The following is a 26,324-nucleotide window of genomic DNA, read 5'->3' as shown; positions in this document are numbered from 1 at the left end:
GCCGCGCCGGCCAAACGATAAATATATATACGCGACCAGTCTCGGAAAATTCGCTCCTTCTCAAGCCGGTCAACAATTGGCCAAAAGGGAACAACGCCTTTCAAATTTTTAATAAATGAAATTTTTCAAAAACTAATGAATTTTAATTTCGGAAGAAATTAATATTAAATTATTTAAATCTATAATTAGATAAGAAAATATAAGAAATAAGTTAAAGATTGTGTTTATTTATCTATCACAAAGGCAATTTTTCTATTCGATTTATTTTTTACTTTTTTCAGACATAAAAATTTAAAAACACTTGAAAATTAAAAGAAAATTTATCAAAAGCATGGATCTTTTATTATAAAATAAATCTGCAAAGTCTAAAAAATTCAATAGAAATAAAGGGAATCAATTTGTGCAATATCAACTCAAAAGCTGTATTTATTTATTTGAATTTTAATTACTTATTTCCTTTTTAATTGAATTTTTATCTTATTTCATCTGCCTCTTCATTCAAAATTATGTTAATGGATAAAATTTTGACGTTATTTTTAAATTGATTTGTCATAAGGAGAGTTATTGTCGCAGTTCCCTGCTGGACGATGAGTTCAATCGCGATAATGCCCCTTTACGGACAAGAAAACAACGGGTATGCCTGCCTGCGGAGCAACATAAAGTAACAAGATGTGAAAATTCCATTAGCATCCACTGCACTTTTTGTTTTGCGCCGGAGAGAACAGGATGCAGTTGTTCTCCGCCGCACAAGCAGTTCGCGGAAAATTGACTGCCGCGTTTCGACTCCAAAACGCACTTCTCGAAGGAAAAATAAAAAAAAAATAATTGTGTATGCTCATTGTGTCTGATGTGGAGCAAATAAATCAGACCGCCAATTAGACGCAGACTGAAGAAACAATAAATTTAATTGTAAAAATAATCAATTAAGAAATAATTAAATAAAATGTTTAATTACAAATTAATACAGACCTAGTTTTTTTTTAATTATATATTCCCTTTTCTTTTGAACAAAAAAATCATATCTTTTCAAAGAGAGTCGGTCAAATTTCCTTTAAAGTTTATCTTGGGCACAAATGGCGCGCATTATTATTATTTTGTATTATTTATTTAAATGCATCTTTTTTTTTTTTCATTCTCTCAGTCCAATCTGGGATCGGCGTTCCTTGTCGTGGGCAGAAAAGCGGAGGCATGCACTTTAATTGTCGCTCGACAATTTATTCATGAATTTATGCATTCGACGCACTATACCGCCGTTCGTTGCCTTTTATATTATTATTCCAGAGATTTAATCGCGGGCGCAGAACTCAAGAGAGAGAGAAATATTCAAACAACATGCGACGAATGCGGACATAAATTTTCTAACTTATGCACATTGAAGAAGAACAAAATCTTGCAAAATCTTTTTAATATTGTTCTCAACTTTATTATTATAATTATATTGTATAATTTAAGAATGAGGAATCAAAACCCCTTCATTGTTTTTTATTTGAAATTCATGTGATCAAAATTTAAAAGAAAAACTTAATGTCACTGCAGTTTTCGTGATTTTATCATATTTTCCTCCTGAAATTCCTTAAAACAATTATTCAGAATCAAACCAATTTTTAGTAATTTCTTAAAAGAAAATTATAAACAAAGAACTTTCGCTATCCACTATTTATACTGAAAATAAACTCAATGAACTTTTCCCCGTAAGATATCAATGTAAATTTTGATTTAGAAGAAAAAGAAGGTGATATGAATGAAAAATTATAGTTTTTGCTAAACCAAGATCAGAATAATAATTAATAAAAAAATAAAAATTCAAATTAAAATGTCGACCCACCTATTGATATTATTTCGCAAAACTTGATGAATTGGTAAAATTTTTATAAATTGTGGTCCCATCAATTTAAAAACAAAAAAAAAATTAACCAAGAAAATTAAATTCTCACTAATAAATAATAATGCCAATGAATTCAACTTTTCTTTTAATATCTTGCAATTGACATCTGCAAACAAATGCTAATGTAGAGAAAAATTAGCATCTTATTGTTAATTCCTTTTTTCCGCAAAAACTTGAGCTTGTTTGGAGTGTAAAAATCTGTTAGATTTTTCCAAAGAATTTTTTCCTGGGATTTCTGCTGTATTTTGAGTCAACCTAACCTCGGTTGTGCCAATATACATGTGATACGTGTATAGAAAAAAAAATTACATCGCAGGGCATATTGTATGGAGTCTGATGTATGGTGAATGAAGAGTCCGTTGGCAAAAACAAAAGGAGCTGGCGAGACAAAGAGAGCCTCTCGAAATCACTCTCGCGGGAACAAAAAGCGAGGCAAAAGTGCGACTATTCACGCAAAACCTATCAAGCCCCTATTTAATTCTGGTCGTGCTGCGCGACAATAATCAGCTGCCCATTATTTTTACTCTCTCATTGCGCGACGAGAGTGAGCGGCAGCTGCGCTAATGAATTGAAATTTACTTCCGAGTGCGAGCAGCAGTTTTGCGCCGCGCGTCTCGCGATTACCCATTTTGTTTTTAATTTTTTTTCCACCGCGACTTCCTCTCTTGTTCAAGAGTTGCAATTTTTTATTATTTGCGCGGGGCGAAATTAGTCTCGTTTCCGAAGCAACACCTTGCGCACATGACTTCCGCCTCTGCTTTGTACGGTAATATGCATTGGGCCAATTAATAATGTGTCTAAAAATTGAAATCGAATAAATAAGAGAGAAGAAGCTCGAGCAAAAGCTATGAAAAAATGTCTCTTCAAAAGTAATTGAGCAGCAGACTATAAAAATTTTAACCCATCTGCACAAAAACTAAATTACAATGAAGTAAAGTTTAGCCGGAAAAAAATGTAATTGACAGTAAAAAAAGAAGAAAAAAACACAACATGAACTTTAAGTCCCAAAGAAGTGAAAAAGCGGATTTTGTCCTTATTGTTGATATTGTTTTTTGATTTTCAATTCAACATAAACAAACTGCGACCCTATTTCATGACTTTCATGAGCCATAAAAAAGACCAAAGAGTTACCAAAATTGAAAAACTATATATTTCCTATAACAAAAATCAAATCTTAAAGTAAACTTCGCATGCCATCTTATTTCATAAGCATTAAAAGCTCTGCTTGCTAAAAAATTATTGCTATTCAATTTTGCTGATTTTTTTGTTGAAAAAAAAAACATTTTTCAAGCAGGAGGAAAGCTTGTTTTTCTTCACTTCAATAAAAGTCACCCCGAGTGTTCTTCACTCAAATTTGTGTCTCAAGTCCCGTTTAGGTCGTTTTAGGCAAATAAAACCTTCAAAAGACTCTTTTTTATTAGTGATATTTTTGCATAAATTATAAAGTTCTAAAGTAATTAAAATTTATAATAATACAATAATAAAGATGTAACATTTTCATTTTCTCTCTCAAAGACGAGGGAACTGATTTTTAAAAGATGAAAATGTACTTCGATATACAAAAGTAATTTTTATGCTCCTTAAAAAATATAATTATGCTTTTGAAGTTTCAAGACCAATATTTAAAGATTAAAACAATAAAAAATACAATATTACAAACAATATGTAAAAAACCTTACAAAATTTTGTGCAATTTTTAATTTAAGTTTTAAACTTCAATCTTTAAATAATATTCACATGTGTAACAATTTTTTGTGTAAATTTTCTAGCATTGAAAATTTATAATCCTTAAAATTTAAGTAAATCTTCATCCTTTTCTTTTTCTCAAATCAAACGATTCTCTTAGCTTTGACGCCGCAAAATTTGGTGTTCTACACGCCGCTCTTATTCTTCTTATTCTCAGGCGGGACGACAATTAAAACGTGCCCTCGCATCCGTTCTGAAAAAAAGGAGTAAATTGAGCACAAACAATGCACTCGCTGCTCTTGCTAGCTCGCGCAGAGCGTAGAGGACCAACAGAGAATGTATGCGACGGCACACATATAGAAAATAATGCACACTGCTGTGAAACTATGGGGGTCCAGCCAGCCAGCATCTCATTTTATTATATATTTTTTTTCTGCCAGCCCGTTTCATAATGTTTTTCGAGCCGGGGAAACAAAACTGCTCGGTGACGCCGTAATTACGGCCACAATGGGGGCGAAACTACTTCTTTTATTTTGTGTCTCCACGGAAAACTTGGTATACACACTGCACACCTAAATGGGGAAGGAAAACCAGCAGCCGCAACCCCACATGGCACAAATGTTATATGAAGCTGCCTGCAGACGTGTTCAAGTGGCCCTGCTAAAACAAAGGCGGCGGCCACTGCACTACTCTCTCGCGCCTCGCCTGCCATTCTCAATCACCCTGCGTGAGCGCATGAAATTTTAATTGCGCAACACATGTACCGCAAAAAATTAAAAGGAAAGGAAACACAAAGGGGGCAAAATTTCAAAGAAACGAATATTCACAAAGACTCAATCTCTATGTGATTCATGAAAGTAAATTTTATTAATTTAATAAAAGCTTTTTGTGTATTTTATTTTTAAAAAAAACATGATTTTTTTTCATTTTTTTTAGAGTGGAAATCAATTTATTTTTTAAACAATTTAATATTTATCTCCATTTATACAACTAAACTGGTGGAATATGTAAAAATAAACAAAAACTTGAGTTTTATATGCAATTAATTATTTTTGTACACATTTACCTGGGACAGGAATGAAATTTCCGTGTCACATCATTAGTTGAAGGCATCCTTCTTACTTTTTTTCAGTGTGTTCTCGGTTATATTCTCGCTTGTCTCTTTCTGCGTTGTGAGAAATAATGAGCTGCTTACCCTGCGCGCGATTTGAAAAACGAGAAACAATACACGCATCACATTCTTGCTTTGGAGAGGAAAAGAGAGAAGCCGTCCGTCGTGCGTTTCTCATCGAAACGATGCTGCGTGTTTTTTAATGAATGCAAATTGATTCCGAGAAACAGCGATGTTTTACATCTCATTATTTTTGACTTGTCGGCGATCGCACTGCGTCATCTTTTCAAAAAGATATGAAGCATCCCAATAAATCCAACGCTACATGGAAAGAAATTTACTGAGCTTAAATTTCAAAATAATTGTATTCTCTTTAATTAAAATTTTTTAACACCACGGTGATGAATTTAGCTACACCAAATTTTTTTAACCATGAAAATTATATATAAAAATTAAAGAGGTATTTCCAGATGAAAAGAAGTTTGATGTAATTTTTAAAATACTGTTTTTGTTTATTTATTCTGAGAGCAGCAAATATCAGTTAATTAATATCGATGAGTAACAATCACTTGCTAAAATACTTACAAATAAAATCAAAGTTATCACAAATAAATAAGAGGACTTTTAAGTGAGGAATGTTTGTTAATTTTGTGACTTGGTTTTGCATGTTTGTCACCTAAATTATCAATCTCTCGTTAAAACGTTAAACTCAGTTGGAATAAAAAGGAGAATCTTTCTCCTCAAAAATGTCTACAGAAATGTTTTTCTCTTTGGTTTCTATTCCGAATTCTGATTAATTTTTTTCCGCCGATTAAGTAGGAGACCAATTCTCGGCCCTCCACAGAAGCGCCACCATTGCTGTTGAATTGGCTGCTTCGGGCGTCAATACAGACGAGTCCAGATACCTGGACATTAGGTCACGATACCCTCGACCTAAAGTGGCCATCATGGGCGCTGGAGGACTCTCAGAGCTGTTTTCAGGGGCTTCTGAAGGTGTCAGTGCCACAATGGCGCGTACATCCTCTTCGTACGGCCTGAAAATGGTTATTGGCCGCATGGAATTTTTCTCCACCACTATGATGCAACCCCAGGTCGTTCCAACGTACAGTTCGTCATTCAGCACAGCCATACATGTGACCTAGAAAAATTAAATTTAATAAAAAAATATTAAAAACAATTTTAGGATTTAATTATTGAATTTTATTAAAGAAAAATAAGTTTTGTTTCTCTTCTAACATTTACCTGACAACGGCCTGGACTGAGGTGCTCCTCAATACTGATCGACTTCAAACTCTCTGAGCACGGCACTAGTTTTGAGCAGTCCAGTTTTTGGAGAATTGTGCGAGACGATGGTTCCCAGTGGTAAACAACACAGCCTGCAAAGTTAAAAGTTTTTTTTAAAATTCCGATTAACAATTGTCCAGTTCTGAATCTAACCAGGATAGACGTAAGACCAGACGGACGCCTCCTGTCCGGAGTAGTTGGGGCAGTGGGAAGAAATCAAATGCAACACTTCGAGCGTCTCTATGACTGGCTCGTAGTGATTAACAACCTCTTGGGAGGACACCACGTTGTCCTTGATGGTAAAAATGCTGATGCTGCCACGGGACTCGCCACACCACAATTCACACGTTCTGTTGAAGAAATAATTTGATGGTGAGTCGAAAATAAAATTAATATTTTGAGAGCAAAAAACAATCTCATTTTTTGAAAAAAGTTTGATTTTTAACTGGAAAATTCTTTTTTATTTACGTAATTTCCTAGAATTAGATTTGATTACCGAGAATTTATATTGAAAAATTAAATTAAGTTTATTAGTCAATTAAAATTTCTTAACTAACCTTCCATTATTTTTGTAAATGGCAGTGATTGTGTGGAGAACAGTGCTATTCCCCAATTCAGTCATGACAAAGCTGCCCTCGCCCATACTAGGCGCCGAGGGGAGCACGTCGCTGCGCACCATGAAGAGTCGGCCATTGGCCATGCCCACGGCCACTCGCTGCAATTCCGGCATCCATAGCATGGACACCACCGGACAAGGGGTGGGCGCGTCTGGCTCCATGTTATAGCTGAACAGCAACGTGCAGTCGGACGCCCTGTTGGAAATTTAGATTTAAGTTCAAGACTTCTTTGTGACTTTAGTTTCTTTTTTATTACAAATAGGCATGGATGAAGCCTCTGTGGTCACCCATCCAGACGCTGGAGCCCACTTGGCAGGCGGCTGTTGGGTTGCCAGGCAGGGAAAGGCTGCAGTAGTTGCCCCAACCTCGGCCGTTAGTTGCTAGTAAAAGATCTGCACGATTGTTGATGCAGCCCAACCAAAGCTCAGCTGACGACTCGTCTGAAAATTGTAACAGTCCACCTTAGAGAGTGTGAATTTGATGCTCCTTTTAAACTTTCAATAAACAATACCTTGGAAAGTTCTCACTGAATTGAAGAATTTTGAGAGGAGAAAATTGGAAAAAATTAATCGGGCTTGGTTTAACTAAATTCATGTATCTCTAAACTTTAATTTTGATTTGGATCTTGATATGTTTTTTTTATGAAAATAAATTTCTTGGAAAAATTTACACACCTCCAGCATCACAGACCGGTACAGCTGTCGTGGCAGACACTTGTGCAGAATGATTGAGCGCAATGACGTCTGAGAGGTGAGTGAACTCTGGCGCAGACGCTATGGAGACAATGTGGCTCGCAGAGGGCCGATCTCTCGGTTGTTGGGACCAGCAGAGCACCATCAGGTCCAGAATGTAACACGGATAGAGTGTTTCCTGATTATAAATGATAATTATATTAATGTTGCAAAAAGGAAATTCAGGAACTAACCCTATAGGAAAGAGACGGTCTTCCTCCTTCAAGGATGCATTCTTTGACCGACTCCTGACCTTCGAAGGGTTGGTGCAGTGTCAGCAGCTCGTAAATGAACATGCCAAAGGAAAAGCAATCCACTTTTTCCGTGTACTCCTCCTCACCATTGTAGCGCATAATTTCTGGGGCCATGAAACCCTCGGTGCCTCCAAAACCTTTTGTTCCAGAAGGTAGGGTCAAACGACTGATGCCTGATATTAATTAAAAATAAATAGTGTGTAATTTTTTGTAAAAAAATTTCAAATGTACCATAATCAGCAAGCTTAACATGAACTCTGGCAAGAGGATCAGTGGTGAAGGGTGGTGGCATTTCCCAAACCAACACATTTTCCGACTTTAAATCTCTATAGATGATATGTTGCTGGTGCAAATATTCAATGGCTTTGGCCACCTGATGTGACATAAAATTTACACATAAGAAAAAAAAATAGCACTTTTCAATAAATCGTCCAACCTGTAAGATGACTGCTTGAAGGACGTAGGGTCCTAATTTGGCGCCAGACCTCCGATAGTGGCGCAGGGTCATGTCGAGAGCGCCCTGAGGGGCGAGATCGAGCACCAAGGCGAGGGGATGTGTGCAGATGCCAACAAGGGGCACAATGTATGGGTGGCGCAGACTGAGGAGGATATTCAGCTCCTGCCGAGCGGTGCAATAAGCTTTGCAGGCGTACTGAAGTGGGTCCCGCTCCCATTTGCCTTGTGCGGCCTATCAGGAAATAAAATTGGAAATTTTACAGAAAGAACAACAAAAATATAATCTTGAAAGTTTTCTATTAACCAAATATTTTAGTATTTAAATTTTTTATTTTAACTAGAGTTTTCCAATGTAAAGTTTTCGGATAATTAAAAAAAAATTATCTTACCTTAAAAGCTATCAAGGCAGATGGTCTGGCATTGCTACCAGGCTGGACAGGCTGCAGCATTTTCATGGCCACGTCCGCATACTGAGAAGATCCTCTCATCTTGCAGTTTCCACGGAAGACGAATCCAAAGGCACCTCTGCCCAGCAACTTTCCTCTCTTGATGTTGTCTGGCCGAATAAGATGTCTTTCGCCCAAATCCAAGAACATCTATTGAAAAATTCCAAAATTTTATTTAAAAAAAATTACTTAAAATTATGTAATTACTGTGTCTGGAGCAATTGAGGGCAGGCCGATGTCTCCGTGAGTTGGGCAGTCGACTGACTTTTTATCATAGGCTGCAAGAATGCATTCTTCAACTAGCCAACTGTAGTAAACAGGATCCGACTCAGATTTATTGGACAATCTGTCCAATCCGGCAAAGGCAGGGTGCCCCTCAAATGAAGTTGTCCGACTGCAATGTGGAATTAGTGGAGTTTTTATTCCACTTCATGAACAGTACCTTGAGCCTGAGCTGTCAGGTTCGACGCCACTGTCGCAGGACGTGTAGCTCTCCTGCGACTTTCGAACTCTTTCCTCTTGGTGCATTTCCTCGTAAGGCCTCTTTCCGTCAAACGGATAGTTATTTCTTTCGAGACCGAGCCATGGGTCTGGCCTGAACCCACACGCGCCATCACACTCAATAAAGCTGGCCACACATTTAGGGCAGGGCACTAGCCTTGTGACCAAAAAGCGGCCCTCGGAAGTGTGTACAAATCGAGTGCCTGTTATTATTTTGAATTTATGTAACTGAATTTTTGAATTTTATTTATAAACTGACCTAGAGTTGGGTACCAATCCTCCAGCAGAATATCAATATGGTCCACAGCCAAAGCCAACAATTTAGTGACGCACTCCGTGCTTGGATCGAGAACAATTGTCTGGTAATCATTATCAGAACACCAATTTCCTACATCATCAGAAATAGCGCGCTTCAAAATAAGTTTCTCCACAGGGAAGTAAAGCTCCAAAATTGAGGAATTAGAGAAATCGACATCAGTCCAGGTACCCTCTTGTCTCAATTTAAATCTGAGAAAAAGATAATTTAAAATTCAGCTGCCAGATATGAATTAAAAAAATCTACCTCATTTGGCGATAGTCGACAGGCGAGTTCTGCATTGTGGGCAAAACTTCCTTCATTCTGAAGAGGGTGGTATCAAAGTACCGCAGTTCCATCCCTGTTTGCCACAACACCCAGTCAGCACGGTGCTCCAATATGGGAGCCAGACTAGCATCATTGATGACCTTTAATTAACAGAAATTGAAATTTTTATTAAAAAATAAAAATGCAAAAGTTTACCTCTTTGGGGGTGAGAAAGTAGGAACGAACAATATCCACAATGGCGTCATCAGCAAGGATTCTGGTCATCAGTCTGGACCAGAATCCACTCGGGAAGTAACTCATTAGCAACAGCCTTCGAATGGAGGCTTCAGGGTCCGACTTGGTCGTCACCTCACACCTCAAAGTTCCCGCCGGCTGCTCAGGACTCAGCAAGTCCTCTCCCCTTTTGGGGCCTAATTAATGAGCAAAAGTTTGTATCAAAAATTAAATCACTCATAAAAATACACACCACTAATTTGACTTGTATTTGGTTTCTGAAGCTTGAAGCCTTCGGTTAATGGAGTGTAAAAGGAAGAGTTGCCTACAAGGGTAGTTGCATGTGAAATTGGCGCTTTCTTTGTCCTGACAGCCCACCCTCTTGACCTCACAGGAATCTAGATAAAAATGAATAAACTAATAGTAAATTTTAAATTAAAAAACACAAACCTTGACTCTGACTTCTGGAGGATGGGGACCTCGCATCTGCTCTTCGGAGAGCAAGAGAGAAGGAATGAGCAGCGTCCTGCTGTCCCAAGTTAGAGCAACCTCGAACTTATTCAACAGATTGACGATGTAGCCCCTTTTGTCGACGGGACCGATCGAAGAAGATTTGAAAACGTGCTTGAGATCATCCAGTTTCATCACACCAGTTCTTGCGAATGGATTGATTTCTCTTATGGTCACCACATGTGCCAGCATATCACAGAGCCATTGGGGGTCCAGGAAGTACAGGTCTTTCAGGGTTGCATCATCGTAATGCAAAAGAACCCCTAAAATTTATTTAAAAAAGGTTTAAAATCACTGCAAGCCATTTTTGTATCTTAATTTAATTTTGATAATCCAACATAATAAATAAGAGATTAGTTTGATAAAACGAACCATTTTCATGAAGGAAAGCGGTGGCCTGGTTGAGTTCGGCAACATCTCTGAAGCTCCTGTGGTAGCGAGTCTGCAGTTCATGTGCTACTTTTGCGCGGTACTCATCAGCCAACATTACTGGGTCTGCACCCAAGGCCCGTCGCTCAGCTACAATTGCACTGATGACGTCCTCGAGAGCCAGGTAGCTGGCAGGGACTCTTTGCTCTAGGAGCAACTCTTTGCTGCCAGGGGGACGCAGACTGTACACTGTGTCGTAGATCAGGTTGCAAAGGTGTTTCACATTGTGGCGAGTCTTGCAGCTAATCTCAATTGTGTCCAAGACACGGGGCAAACCACACTTTTCGGCATCAACAATGTTGATGAACCTGTTTAAAGATAAAGACAAAAAATTTTAACAATGATTCATAAATGATTTTAACTGATATTTTATATAATTTAAAATTCAAAATTAAACTTGGCATTCAAAATAAATTTACTTTTCTCTAATTAGTTGCTGGAGATCTTCAGTGCAGGGCAAGTCTTTGGCCATATCATAATGAGTCCCTACAATCAGCACAGGCGAGTTAGGAGCTCGGGCCTGTTGATTTTAATTAATTAGTGGAACATCCTTTCACTTGGATATAAATATTGTTTACCTGAATGTTGACCAACCACTGCAAGATTTCAGCAATACCGCGGGGTCCATCGGGAATGCGCCAGACAACCAAGTAAAGACTTCGTTTGGATAAGAAGTACTGGTGTGTGGCGTAGTACTCCTTTTGACCTCCAAAGTCCCACGTCCTGAAGAGGTCAAATTAATTTATCTTATTCAAAATTAAATTTTCTTTCTAACCTGAAGACCACAGGACCAAAGGAGTTAGATGACCTGCCTCTCTTTTCATAGCACCAATCTCCGATATCAACGCCGACAGTTGACATGTTTGTCCCCCGAGAGGTCTTGACGTTGATGTTCTTATTTCCCATTCGCTTAGCCCAGTGCTAAAATTTATTTTCAACTATTGCCAAGTAATTACATTTATTTAGACAAACCTCGACCGGCTTTTTCTTGTACGAGCCCGAGCCCTCCATGCGCAATTGCTCAAGAAGGGATGTTTTTCCGATACCCTGAACACCAACAATCATCAATTTGATTCTGGCATAAGGTTTGGCATCCTCCAGGACAGACTTCAAGTAGCCAATCACATCCATGGTCTTGTATTTTTTTGACTCGATCATTGACTTGAGCGGCTCTTGCAGACTGCAGCCATTTGTGTTCAAGTTCCATAGACGAGATAGCAGACCCATTTGAGGCGGCAGCTCGTTAATATCTAATTAAAAATGAGGTAAAACGGTTTGTTAAATTTGGTTTTCAAAAAACTGACCAGGATTTCCACTGATGTTGAGAACAGAAAGATTGCTGAGATCATTTATGTTTCTAGGAATTTCATGCAGATTGTTGTTGCTGATGTCCAGCATGCTCAGATTCGGGAACATCAGTTTGGATTTTCCACTCACAATGGGACTTGTAGGGTCCTGGTTAGGAAAATTAGATTTTTCTTTAATTACAAAGCTTGATTACTACCAGATCTTCTGTTTCATCCTCCTCGGCGATTGAGCCTCCATCGTCATCTGTGGACAGCTGGATTCTTTCCAGAGAGTTGTCAGCCAAAATTAATGTACGCATGGCGTCCAACTTCAAATGCCTTCTGTGAGAGCAAACGGAGTTCAAAATAATGCTCCTCAACGATTTGCTACTTGAAAGACGACCTGAAAATAATAATAATTAATTTAAAATACTTCTTTTTAAATTACAAATAGAAACCCTACCAGAGAGAATGGGCATTTTCTTGGGCTTGGTACTCTCCGAGGGACAGTAGCAAGTCAGGTGGGACATATCCACACACTCAATAGATTCAATTTGGGGCAAGCTTGGCCAGCAGCAGATCTGATTGTGGGACAGGTCCAGCTGTTTCATCGTGCTAGGGTAACTGGTCACATGGCCCATACTCCTCAAACTAAGGAATTAGCAATTTGTTAGAAATGAAATATTCCAAATGTTTAAAAAAAAAAATAGATTTAGAAAATTATAATTAGTTCTTTAAATTTCATTAAAAATTTCAAGATCTTTTATGTTTCAATTATTATTTTTTTTTTAATATAAAATTTTTTGATATTTTGAATTTCTATTACTTGTTGTAGCTGAGATTCAGTCTAGTCAGGTTCACAGCCAGACAAGGCAGCGCCGCTGGAATGCAGGAAAAGGCGTTGTGGGCGAGGTTGAGAGCAGACAACTGTGAGCAATTTTCTAAGCTCTCCTCATCAGCATGCAGGATCTGGTCATTCACCTCCACGTTTTTGCTCCACACGTTCAGGTGCTTGAGGTCAAGGTGCCTAATGGGAATCAATGCATCAAAGTTTGCTTTAAACTGCAATGTCCTGGAAACACTTACTGGACACATTTGCCCTTGAAGGTGCTCGAGTTGTATGTCTGGGCATCCTGAAGGGAATCGTCCGTGAGGTCCGAAACGTCATTGCAGGAGGAATTTTTGTCATCATGGGCTTTCTGAAAATGGGCATTGAAAATCATGAAAAATTAACCTTGTGAGTTTCTTTAATTAAAAATTTTGTTTAACAGTTTCAGTTTTGTCTCCTATAAAAATAAAAATCGAAATATTTGAAAAAAAATCTATTTAGCTTCTGCCAAACAAAATCTAAAAAAAAAAACACTTTGAAAAAAACTTACCCCAAGAGAGCTCTGGCTGGAAAAGCTGTCAGATCTTACCATGATCTGCTCGCTACTAAGGCTGGTGGCGTCAATGCCCAAAGTAATACCCTGTTGGTGGGTGGGCAGCTCTCTTAAGAGGTTAAACGACGCATTGAGCTCCTTGAGCTTAGCAGACTTCCACATGAGGTAGGGCAGCGACTGCAACTTATTGTTGGAGACGTCAAGGGAGACGAGAGAAGGCAGTTTGAAAATCTCCTCAGGAATCTGCTCAAGGCGGTTGTACTGCAGGTGGACCTCTTCAAGCACCGGCGCCAAGTAGCCAACGGCCTCACCTTTAGTCTTGCCCCTTCCCACAGGCACCAAAGACCTCTCCTCATTGGAAGGCAACCGCTCCAACTTGTTTTGCGACAAGTTGAGGTACCGCAAACTCTGGAGTTGGAAGACGGCGATTGGCACCGAAGTCAAAGAATTCCTTGAAATGTCCAGTCTAGTGATGGAGTAGAGAACAACGTCTTGGTGCTTAGGGTTGAGTTTGAGCCTCGGGTTGACAGTGAGGGCGGCGTCCACTAACCATTGAGGTTTGACGTGGCTCAAGCATTGCTGGCCATGCCAGTTTATCATGACTGCCGTGTTCGGGAAAAGAGAGCCGTAGGTGAGGCTGCCCAGACTGGAAGCCGAGGCAAACTGCGACGGACTGACCTCGGCCATTGCCTTTTTGTTAATCTTGTACTCTGGGTCAGGGTGGGCCTTGGTGGCAAGGAGCTTGGCACTCATGATTTCATCCTTGTGGGCTACTTCGAGGGCTCGACACTCATCATCTCGCGCTCCAAACTTGAGCAGCAAATCCAGGGCCGTAAGGTCGCGGTTCCGACAGGCCTCCAAAAGGGCACTCGAGCCATTGCAGGCCACCAGACCTTCATCCCTGCTCAATTCTTCCTCGTTGGCCAAAATTGGGAGGTTTGGATTGGCGCCAGCAGCAAGAAGGGCTGAAATTATGTTGTGGTGCTTGCACTTGACCGCCACATGCAGCGCCGTTTCCGTGTTGTTGTTGCAGTAAAGGTCCATCAAAAGGGGACTAAGTTCACTCTCATTGCTGGAAGTGACCTCCTGTCTGCTCAGATTCAGTTTAGACATTATCGACTGAATTCCGTTTGAAATTCGGCGCCGAGTCGGACTTAGCAGGTCGTTCACCTTCTGCTCTTCTTCCTCTTTTTTCATCCTCAAAGCCTAAAATAAAAAAATAAAAATATTTAACTTCAGACTCTACAATTTTTGATAGTCTTTTGAGGCTTTTAATGTTAAGAAGTTTTGATTATTGGAGAAAAATAATAATTTTAAATAAAATTCAAAACGTTGCAATATTAATTCAGAATTAAAGTAGGTCTTATTTTTGTAATTATTGGTTTATATTATTATTTTTTAAACTGTTTACATCTTTTGGAGCATGATTGAAAATCTCTAATTTTCTAATTTTGAAACAGAATAAAATAAAAATAAAAATTATTTACAGGTATGCATTTTTTTTATGCAATTTTCCAGTTAATTGACTTTAATCAATTCCTTTTCAATTCACGCTAAATGGCAACTTTCTAGATGGCCAATCTGACTGCACGTCTGTGACAGACAGATTGGAACCCACTCATGCATTCAGTGCCCGGAGAAGATTCGCGAACGCTTCGATTGTGTCTTTTACTTTCGCAACCGCGCCGACCGAGATAAACACGGCTAACCATGCCGCGTCGGGTTTCAATCAATCGATTGGAAAAGAAGAGCGTCGGCCTGTTTACGGGGAAGTAGAATGGTATGATTTCCTCACATTGATTCTGTTCGCTTTGACCCTGAACTTGAGCAGGCAGTCGACGAGCTTCTGGTTGCCGACATAGCAGGCCAGGTACAAAACGCTCTGTCCGGTCACGTCTCGCGCGTTCAGGTCAAAGGGCATCTCGTACTCCCACTCGGCCGACTTGTCGCGCAGGGTGCACATCACCTTTGAAGGGTAGCTGAATTTTAAGAGCAACTCCAGCACTGCCACATGACCGTTTATGCAACATGCGTGCACTGGCAGCCACTTCTCCACCGTCTGCTGTTGGACCAACTCAGGAAATTTCTGGGAAAAAATCAATCATTGACAATTTTTTTTATAATTAAATTACTCAATTATGATATTTTGAAATAAATGATTCATTTTATAATTAAAACTGAATAAAACAAAAGTTATTTTGAATATATAAAAAATATAACAACTTTTGGCAAAAAATTTTTTTTTGAGATAAATTGAATTAAAAGTAATGCTTCTTTTAAGTTTTTATAACGTTACATGCCATACCTTTAAAAGAAGCTCCACGATATCCTTCCGGCCGTAATAGCACGCGATGTAAAGGGGTGAGTATTTGGTTACAGGGTGGATTCGCCCATCTGCCTCATTCTCGAGTAATATTTTGACTATTTCTTTTTGTCCGACTTCACATGCTCTAATTAACAAAAAGATTTCCATTAAAATTTATTTTGCTTTGATCAAATTGCTTAAAATTAAATTAAAACTGGTTTTTATCATTTTTTTTCTTCTTCTAGTTTTATAATAATGTCAACCTTCACTATAACTTTGCATTTTGTGCAAAAATACAGGTTATTAAATCAGACGGAGAAAATTTCATAACGCTGCCAACAATTTCAACACAGTGGATTTCTTTACTCGAACAAGTCTCGTGAGAACAAATTAGTTAAAATCAATTATGAAGATAAGTACGACGTATATAGAAAACTGGTTGGCAAGTTCCGTAGTAATAAACTTACGTGAATAGCAGAGTGTTGCTGCCACTAGGTGCCATGTTTATCACAAGTTCTGCCTCTTCAGCGAGGTTCTCAACGATTTTCCGAACGGCCTCCGTGTCTCCACGGCTGCAGGCTTCCCGAAGGGAGCTGTGTTGCTCGTGGCGTCGCTGCTCCTTTTCATCTGAAATCACACGAAAATAAACAACTTAGTTTGGAAATTACAAAATATTTAATTTCTGGTAATAAAAATAAAAAAATTTGTATACAAAAATAAAATGCCAATAGCAAATTTTTTTTTCTTCAACTTTTTAAGATTTCAACTTTATAGAGTTCATATAACTGAACCTGTAACCTTGTTTGGAATGTGGCCAATGATTTAAGTTAACAGGTTTTATTGATTTTGTATTAATGTGGCCTTTTTCAAGTTTGGTTCATGCACCTGTTAAACTCAAATTCCACATCCTTAAACCTGTTCATTAAGAATTTCAAAATGGCCACATGCAAATCAATGCCATAGTCTTGCGAGAGAAGAACTTGTTTTCTATTTTAAGTGAAGATAAAATAAAATCACCAATAATTTTCAGCTCGATTTAATGCTGAAAAGTGACAAAGTGGCACAAACCACTTTTTATACTGGTAAAAAGGCAGCCCCTCAAATTTGTGCGATTTTCACAAGCGGCTTTTCTCTCTTAACCTTTTTGCTAATTGCCAAGCCCGTGATATTCAACGTGATGTCTCCAAATACTCTTTTTCCTCCGTTTTCCGAGTGGTTCGTGACAGACAAAATAATTATTGCCCTTGTAATCAGGACATTCCACGGTATAGGCGCGGCAACCCCTAGAAGTGATCGTGTGCCGAGCAAAAGTGGTCGCGCGAAAAATCAGCTTGCTGCTGGATGGCGAATTGTGCGTGTGCGTGTCCGACTAACAGGTTCCCTTCACACGTGGCCAAACTTTCAAGGATGCAAAAGCTTAACGCGTTCTTAATTCATCATAAGACCCGATAAGAACACTCTCAGACTAATTTGGTCTGGAAATAAAGACGTAATTTGAATTGATGCAAATTGATGGAGTGGTTAATCTGATTAAAAGTAGAGCTCTTGGGAGGACAAGGGCAATATTTTTACAATAAATTTATTATTTGAACAAAATATTTTTACCCAAAACGATCTTTTATTAAAAAAGGCGAAAATTTAATGTAAAAAAATTAAATCATTATAAAGATATTTAAAAAAATGTAATGGTAACTTATTTTACAAATGATAATAAATGGAATGGAAAATATTTAAAGCAACAATATTTATTATTTTCTCAATACGTCAAATATCCATTTAAATTCATTACCTCTCATTTCAACAACAACTTTTGACAAGTGTAAATTTTATTAATTCTTATTTCAATCATGTGACCAGTGCTGAAAATAAGCTGCCAGTTTCGTGACAGACAAAAGACAACTTCAATTTTTTTATTGCACATCCGCTGCTGCATCCGAAACGAGGAGTTGAAGAAAAAAGATTTTGGCAACGAACAAAGAGATGAATAATTTATACATGCATTGCAAGAGCCGTCTGAGAATTTAGCGTGAGGTCTGAATTTAAAGCAACCGATTCTATAACCTTGGCCCGACAATAATTTGGAATTTTGTTAACATTAAATTCAAGCACATTGAACTTGATGGAAATTAGCTGGGAAGCCTCAAAATGGAGTGGATGAACAAGAATTTTTTTATTCGGAAGGATAAGTAACAAGATTATACTTTTCGTCTCGATCGTTGACATTCCCAGCAGCAACAAATAATTTTTTACAAATCGAATGGCGAAAATATAATCAATACAAGTCCTGAACTTGAAAAAAAGCTTACGATATCGTTACGCAATGCAATTTTTTATATTTTTTATGAGAAGCAATTTCATTGCATACATTATATTATTATTTATGGTTGCATCAGCAAGACTGCCTTGATAGTGCACAGACAAATGCAGCTTTGCGGTTTTCTTTGTGCAAAAAGAAAAAAAAATTATAAACGTCCTGCGGTCGTGGCATCGCGGTCCCTGATGGTGTTTTTGTGTGCAGAAAACCGGAATATTATATAACACCTAAAACGAGGCGCATAAATTGTGTGCTCACAAAACTAGCCAACTCATTCGACACACTACTTGGCCTCGAAAGCAGATGAAGATCCAGTAGTGACAACGATAAATTTTACTTCCTAACGAAATTCTTGTTGTCTTTTCTCTTCTGTCTTGATCCTCAACTTTAGGAAAAAATAAGCAAATAAGAAAAGTTTCTATTTACACACGAAAATTAATATAACTTTTCACGGTGGAAAGTTTTACGCCTTTACTTGGTAAAGTAATAAAATAATGAAAAACACTAAAAAGGGCCTGGAAATTTTGAAAAAAAGTAGCCTATATAAGTCACAAATTTTTAATTCTGTTCAAATATGTTAGAAAATCAAGTAAATATAAAGAAATTTGACCAAACTTGTTGTTTAAGGAGCGTATGATAACAAATTAATTGAGTTTAAGAAAAAGGATCTCATTTATCATTTTATCTTAGTTAGCTATATCGATTTGTGTTATAAAATAAACTGCGGGCATTATTATCATCATCATTATGTGCATTATTATTTAATTGTAAGAATCCTCGGTTTGCAGATCGCAGTGTGCGTTACAAGGTTTTCTTGCAATGATATAAAATAAAATTTAACCAAAGGAAGTATTGTGGCTTTGTCAGGGAATAATAATTTAATTATCATTTCATTTATTTTGTAATTTTACATTTCTAAGGTTTTGGAAATCCAAGATGTTTTTGACAAAATTAAAATCTATTGTAATATAAAACAAATTAAAAAAAATCGTTAGAGCCCATCAAACTATTGAAAAATCATCATTATTATTATTTTTAAAAACAATTTGTTGGACCTTTTTCTAGGTTGCATGAAAATCGTGTTAAAAAGAACTGTCTCCACATGATAAATTGTCCTGGTAAAACAATAATACAAACCGAAGTAAAACAAACAGTGCGTACACATAATCTGATAAATATACGCTGTAGTGTTCAATTGAAACTGATCGTTTATTTTGAGCGTCCGAGGGCTCGTCTTGCAGATAGTTGCGGAACCTGTTTGTTTGATTGTAAAACAACTTTCCGCTCGAGTATTTATCTACTTGCTCAATTATACACCGAATTCCTTTTTGCCAACTTGTATTTATGCACGATCAAATTTAATTTGGCAATCAGCCTTGAAGTGGACGGTTTATTTTTGGCGCAATTACCCTGGTGAAAATATTCAAATGTCGCAGGTTCTTATCTAAAAAAAATCGCTGATCGACGACGTTGTCGAAATTCTCAGGGTTTGGCTCTGAGAGTCACATGAGATTGGGTGTATTTTAAGGATTGCGATACGCACCCTGCCTAAAAATAAGACGAATTTACATTTTGCACGTAGGCCAAACTCGTTATTATCTCACCAATTAAACATTCAGCACCTGCAAAAAGGACGAAAATAGTCCCTGAGATAATTATTATTACACCAGGCAATATAATATTTTTTGTTCAATTTTAACTTTCGCGCTAGCCTTTTGCAAGATCCTTTTCCACATCACATGATTTGATCCAACTTTATTTGCGTCTTGCCTTTAAAAAGAAATTCAATTTTTACTTCAGCCATGTCAAACACATTGTTTTTAAGACAATTTTCTTACATGGAAGCTGACGTAAAACTCTCCATGTTTATTTTTAGACGCATTATTACCTAAAATTAAATGTGATAGTGAAAGCATCATGAATGCTTCCAAGTCTTTCAACCAGCTTACAATTATTTAATTACATGTTGAATTCATGTGTAAAATTCAGAAAGGAGTTATTACAATTGCTTTAAAATAAAATTATTAAAATAGCTTTAAAGTAGCGCTTAATAATATTTTCTTATAGTTAATTAGGGTAATTTTTTTATCAATATTTTATATATTTACATACACGATTCTTCATTTTCAACAAATATTAAAGAAATATTTTGGCTTTTGATTGGAAATATTTGGGTTCATTGATTAGGTGTAAAATATTTTGCTAAAATTTATATTCCATTGAAAGTTTACTAGCAAAATTATCACATTAATCGACAAGAATTAAAATGAAAATAACGGGATTATCTCACATTCTAAAATTGTTATACTTTCATGTTGTGTAAAAGTTAACCCGCTAACTTGTTAATTTTGATGAGCGAATTTATAGCAGGGTATATTTGGGAAGATTAATATGTGGACTATTTCAATGGAAAGGATTGAATTTCTAATTATACAAATGAATAAATGTTGATAAATTAACCGGACATAAAACAATAACCTAAATATTTAATAATAAATTTAATAATTAAGAAATAGTGCAAATATTTTTAATCCTAACATACGTAAGCCAGTAGCAAAGTAAAATTTAGAGTGGATTGCTGACCGCAAAAAAATTAAACTCGCTAAACTGGACAGTTTTTTTTTTACTTTGGGTCAGAAATAACTCTTTGCTTCTATTTTTAAAACACAGAACTTTCGAATTTGTCACAATTATTCCATAATATATTGTTGGCTCCGAATTTAAAATATAAAAACCCTTTCGCATCCAAATTGGTCCTACGAGTTTTAGTAAGAAGTTGCTTAATATAAAGCTGGCTGCCAATTCTCCATTTTCTGCATGACTTATTGCGAGAGAATAAATTAATTCAATTTGTGTAAAAATTTGACTATACTTTCATCCAAAGAGTTAGAGAATATCGCATAAATGATATTTCAGCCATTAGAGAAATAACAAATTAAAATTAATCTTTTTACATGATAATTAATTTCAAGTCATTAGAAATAATTTTTGTCATTTTTGTATTTGTATCATCTTAGCTGCGAGTAGGATTTTGAATAATTAACATACTTTAATTTTTGTTGCCAATTTCGCGTTTGCTTGTCTATCTTATTTTTTAAATTGATGAATTTTAATAGAAAATTCCTGTCTATCAATGAACTTGAAATTTAAAAATAAAATGTTATTTTGGTTTTCCTACATATTTTAAGAAAAATTATTACAAAATAAATGAAAATTGGTCTTTCAGTTTCATTTTATAATTATCTAAAATAAAAAAATTTGTACAAATATATTATAAAAATCAATAAAAATATGGAATAACTCAACAATAACTTGTCTGATTTAAAATACTTTCATTTCATTGAAATCCTTCAAAAACTGATAATAAAATCCAGCCTATAAAATCTAGATATGATTTATTCAGATTTTTAGGTTTAACCGTACATCTCAGTCAAAGATACTTCAAACAAAAATTAGTTAGTTTTTTTGTAAAGAATATGTCAAGTTGTCAAGTATGTTAATCGGGATAATTAATCTTTGATCAGTTCCCATTAGTAAAACTTCAAGCTTTCTAATCGTTGAGCCGGTGCAATCATACAAAGAAGAAACATAAATCATTTGAACCAACGTGATATGTTAATTGAACCGAGCACTCTCTTTGCTGCAGCATCTCTTTACGAGATCGTTTGCCAACTCGGCCGGCGACAGGTTATTGACAACCACGCAGCTCTCTGTTTTTCTTGTGCAACTCGCACTTATTGTAAGAGATTTTTGAAATTTTTTTAAAATAAAATTACGACCGACCTGGTCCCGCATAGCTGAGGGTGAGGTCGTCGATGAAGTAATTGCACGCTTCGTATGCATGTTCGGCGTTGATGGTGTCGACCACCTCTTCGCCGAGGCTGGACAGCCACAGCCGGTGTACCAGGTTCTGCATGGCCCCTTTGGCCGCCTCTCGCGTGTCTCTCTGTGGCTCGGCTATCTGTTTCGCTTTCAAACAACAACTGACTGAGTGACTGGAAAACTTGCCGCCGACCGCGAACCGGCAGCAACACGATGGACTTCCCTTTCCTCCGACTCGCCAAACCCCACCCCTAGCACAGCGTTTGTTATTATCTTTTTTTAGATTAATATTTTAAGAAGGAAAATTTAAGAGGGGAATTTGGAAAATAATCTCAACTATTTCGCATTTTATTTTTCACGCAAAATTTTACTTCTTGCACAATTATTTTACTTGCCGAGAAATTTCATTTAGGAAAATGCCAAGAGTTCTTTTGGGGCTTCAGTACTGCGGCTATTTTTATTCAGAGAGAGTTGGATAAAAATGTCAAAGTATCACATTCTGGATCACAAAAGTTTGAAAAAGCACTTCACACAGCTTGATGAAAAATTTGATTTGAAACCATAAAAAACAAAAATTAATTTCTCAAAATCACATCAGAATTTAAACTGTATAGAAGGGATCTGTGGGGTATCATTGTTGTAAGCCAATCAGAAATGTTAACAGTTTAATAGTACCATTGGTGAGGAAACAATAAAAATTCGATTCAATTGAAAGGGATGGTAGACAAAAAGCATGATTGAATTTCGGAAAACTACATTTTTATGGGTCTCATGGGATTTTCACAATTTATAAATTCAATTAAATGCGATTGTTGAGATTTAAAATAAAAATAAACAAGATGGTAATTGATTAATATTTGAATTATTATTAGAAATAAAGTTCTAGAGAAGTAAAATGAAAATTATTTTGTGTAGATTATTAAATTACAATTTTCGAATACTTACGCCTAAATTTTAGCAAAGTTATTCATGAAATTTTTAATAAATCAGCACCTCAATCAAGATGAATATTGGTTGTATTTAAAAATTAAATAACGATGATAAGAATCAAGATCAGTTATTTATAGTTCGTTCTAATCTTTTTTTTTATTTTTACTTCCTTATTTATTTGTATCTGAAAAGTATTTTACTATGATCTTGGGTTAAAAATTGTTGTTGTTATTGTTTTTTTTCTATACCAGCAGTTTTGAAACGAAAAAAATAGGGACATTAATTGCACAATTTGTTTCCTGTCTTTAAATTTAAGCCATGGCATTTTTGACGAGTCAATTTTAATCGGTTTCCTGCAGCGTTACAAAAATTTTGGATATTTATTACATTTATAATTTAATTCTTCATTTTTCCTTGGAATTAGTGGTTTTTGGTCGACTACCTGAGCAGCAGAAAAATTATTTGTCAATTTGAATCTGCAAATTTATAAATATAAAAATCAAATCAATCATTAATTGAAGTTTTATTATACAAAAGCTGTGCAAACGTTTTTCAGGTTTCATAGAAAATACAGAAATATTGCTCAAACATCTTATTATTGACGGGAAATTATAAAATCGGTTGTTTACTTTTTAATGCTTCTCTTATTCAAAACCTTTAAATTAATAAAAATTATAATCTAATTCCTTTTTTTTTTTGTAAATGGGGCGACACAAAATGTTTGCTGTGCAAAGTGTGGAGACAGAAAGGGAAAAGTTGCAGAAAAGCGACCGCGTTTTTCTCGCCACTTCCTTCAGCGCTCTCCTCTGTCAATCTCACGAGCAAAAAGTGTGCACTTTATATAACGTGTCTTCCTGGTAGCTCAGCAGCCACACCGCATCTCATTAAAACGCACAAGCGGATAAACACATTAAATAAAGCCGAGGTGCTACACCATATTTGACATCCGACCTTAGCGGATCACGTGGTGCAACGCGAGAGTTAAAACGATCCGTCGCGCGAAATTCTCACGCGTTGATTTGCATTCAATTGAAAGGAAAATCTGGCATTCCGCGCACAACCGTTGCTGTTTGGCGCAAAATTACTGTTAAGTGTTGCCAAAGTGGCAAAAATTTTCAACTCTGAAATTTGAAATGGTTGTGATTTCGAAATCAACTGGATTATAAAGAAATTTTGATAAATTTTTTATAAAAAAGGTTACACTCCGTTTGAAGGTCACTTCCGTTCCGAATTAAGTAATACTTGATTTTATTGGATTAACGCACTTAATATTCACAAGGCGATCATCAGGGTTATTCAATTTTTTATCCGAAATTAACCTTCCGTGCACTCACATTCTGTGCCGATTAGTGATTTTACAAGATTTTTACAAAAGTAAAAGGTTGCCTGCCTTTTTCCTTCGCCGTTTTCAGAAAGTAACTTGCTTTCCTTTAAAATTAAAGTCACATGATGCCTTTAATTCCTGTTACTTTAAAAATATCGGAGGTCGATCCTTTCAATGATTAGAGATTACAGGTACTTTTTTGTCAAGATTGCTCATTTTGCTTAGGCCAAAAGTTATGAGTAAATTTAATAATATTTATAATTGTTAAAAAAAGAATTTAGCAAGAGAAAAATTAAAAAAAAAGATTAAATGTATTGAAAATATAATATATGAACTCTTGTACACATGCAATTAAAATAATATGTTAACCTAACAGGCACTAACAGGTATGTATAAAATGACCTAATTATATAAAAATTTGACCTTAATTTTGTCTAATCATTAAAAAGTTGACATTTTTTCATCTTTTTTACATTTAATTATGTATTTCTGGCCTAAAAATTCCATAAAAAGTATCAAAATAAATTTGATACAAACATTAATTTTAAATACTGTTTTGATTGCTTAAATATTTTAAATTTCCAAAAAATTGGCAATTTAATTTGATTGTATAACAATGGAAAATAAAAAAATATCACAATTTCTGGTAAATAAACTGCCTCCATTCATTTTTCCGCAACACATTCTTTTGAGTAGAGCAAACCGTTTTTTTGTTTTGCTCTCAGGTTTCCCCTTCCCCTGTGGGGTGACTCACTTCTGTCAACTAAACCGCATAATATGTCACGTGTTTTTTCAGCTCCTCTCAAACTCCATCATTTCGCACAAAAAGTTTAAAAATGGGGTTGTTTGTACTCACCAGCAGCCTCCTTGAGTTGCTTCAGGGTGTCAGAATGGTCACCAGCCTCGGCCAAATCGAGGGCTGTCAGTCCGTTAACGTCCTGGGCCGTCAGGTTCGACCCGTGCTCAAGCAAAGCCTGCACATTTGTGGCGCAGCCGTGCTCACTGCTCACATGAAGGGGAGTCTAGAAAATATTAAAATTAATTCACTCTGAATTAAAAATGAATTAAAGATCCTGCTACGGCTTAAAATTTTAGAATCCGTGTTGCAGGAATAATTTCTTTTCTTTCAAGAAATAATAAAGCTGAGAAATTAGGTATTTTTATTATTTGAATTTTTATTTTGATTAAATGTGGATATAAATTCTCAACGACAATATTGATAGTCGGCCAAAACCTTATTTTCAATCAAAATTATTTCACACTTGAAAAGTTTAAAATCAAATATTATCATCGTGCAAAAAAAAACCTAGACTTTCTAATGAATGTCATTTAAATCTCAATTTATTTCAATTATAATCTCTTTAGAAAAGTAAATATAGCCCAGATATGCACTAAAATTGCCTGGCAAATAAAAATGGCTTATTTTATCTCACCTTATATTCTCCCCTGGGTCCGCAAGAAATATTTGGATTGGCTGCAGCAAAAAATTAAGATTATTAGTGTTTGAATGAAGTAATATTTTTGAAGTCACCTCCGGCTGCGAGAAGGACTTTCAGACAGCGTGAGTTTTCGGTCAGCGCGGCGGCGTGCAGAGGAGTCCGGCCCCAGGAATCTCGACTGTCAATGTGTGCCTTTTGCTCGCCGTGCAGCAAATCCTCCAGAAGCTCAGCGTTGTCCCACAACGCGGCCTACAAACGAAAATTCCCAAAGATAAGATTCTCAACTTTTGACCCTCCGTCTCCAGTGTTTTATCAAATTGTGTCATGGATTTCATTAATATGGTGAGTGTGTGTTCCCACGCAAGGTCGAGCATGTGGGGCAATTTTTGAATGCGCACTTATTTTAATTTTATTTTTATGCAAGAAATAATAATTCCGCATGCTTGAAGGAAAGCATAAAAAATATCATATTTTCATTTTCTGATCATTTGCAAATCACTTGTCAAAGGGGAAAATTACTGTGGTTTTCTTTTACACTCGACAACTGACACCGTCGTGAGATCATTCACGGCCACTGAACACTGAACACCTACCTGGTGGAGAAGTCGACCTGGGAAGTCTTCCTCCTCAGGAGTCATTGCGTTCGCCATCGCACTCTGTCTAAATATAAAAAGCGATTCGATCGGATTAATTATCTCTTAAAAATGCATCAATTTACCTTAATAATTAGCGAAAATCGGACCCAGAAAATTCGCACATCTTTTCGCAGCCATCGTTGTTGACATTGGTAGTTCGTTGTCCGCCGCTAGGTGTCTC

General features: G+C 36.4%; 1 protein-coding gene across 1 annotated transcript; it reads right to left on the bottom strand.

Moving 5' to 3' along the window:
* Positions 1–5,163: 5,163 nt before the first annotated feature.
* On the bottom strand, positions 5,164–26,306 carry LOC132205731 (leucine-rich repeat serine/threonine-protein kinase 1). The gene is made up of 36 exons (XM_059634988.1): positions 26,227–26,306; positions 26,102–26,168; positions 25,601–25,757; positions 25,503–25,543; positions 24,926–25,091; positions 16,147–16,306; positions 15,680–15,824; positions 15,170–15,460; positions 13,372–14,580; positions 13,079–13,191; positions 12,819–13,019; positions 12,456–12,643; positions 12,211–12,395; positions 12,011–12,161; positions 11,679–11,956; positions 11,482–11,627; positions 11,285–11,429; positions 11,126–11,226; positions 10,650–11,014; positions 10,218–10,540; positions 10,021–10,165; positions 9,750–9,964; positions 9,534–9,694; positions 9,231–9,478; positions 8,913–9,174; positions 8,678–8,864; positions 8,414–8,620; positions 8,005–8,256; positions 7,800–7,941; positions 7,509–7,741; positions 7,258–7,453; positions 6,840–7,023; positions 6,524–6,778; positions 6,120–6,316; positions 5,925–6,058; positions 5,164–5,820 (listed from the first exon to the last, which is right to left on the bottom strand). The coding sequence occupies exons 2-36, from the start codon at positions 26,156–26,158 to the stop codon at positions 5,494–5,496; spliced, it is 7,767 nt and encodes a 2,588-aa protein (XP_059490971.1). The 5' UTR covers positions 26,159–26,168; positions 26,227–26,306; the 3' UTR covers positions 5,164–5,493.
* Between the last annotated feature and the right edge of the window lie 18 nt (positions 26,307–26,324).

This window comes from Neocloeon triangulifer, unplaced genomic scaffold, assembly GCF_031216515.1.
Source record: "Neocloeon triangulifer isolate White Clay Creek 2 clone unplaced genomic scaffold, ASM3121651v1 ptg000003l, whole genome shotgun sequence".
Taxonomy (NCBI): domain Eukaryota; kingdom Metazoa; phylum Arthropoda; class Insecta; order Ephemeroptera; family Baetidae; genus Neocloeon; species Neocloeon triangulifer.
This window is presented reverse-complemented; position numbering and strand designations above follow the sequence as displayed.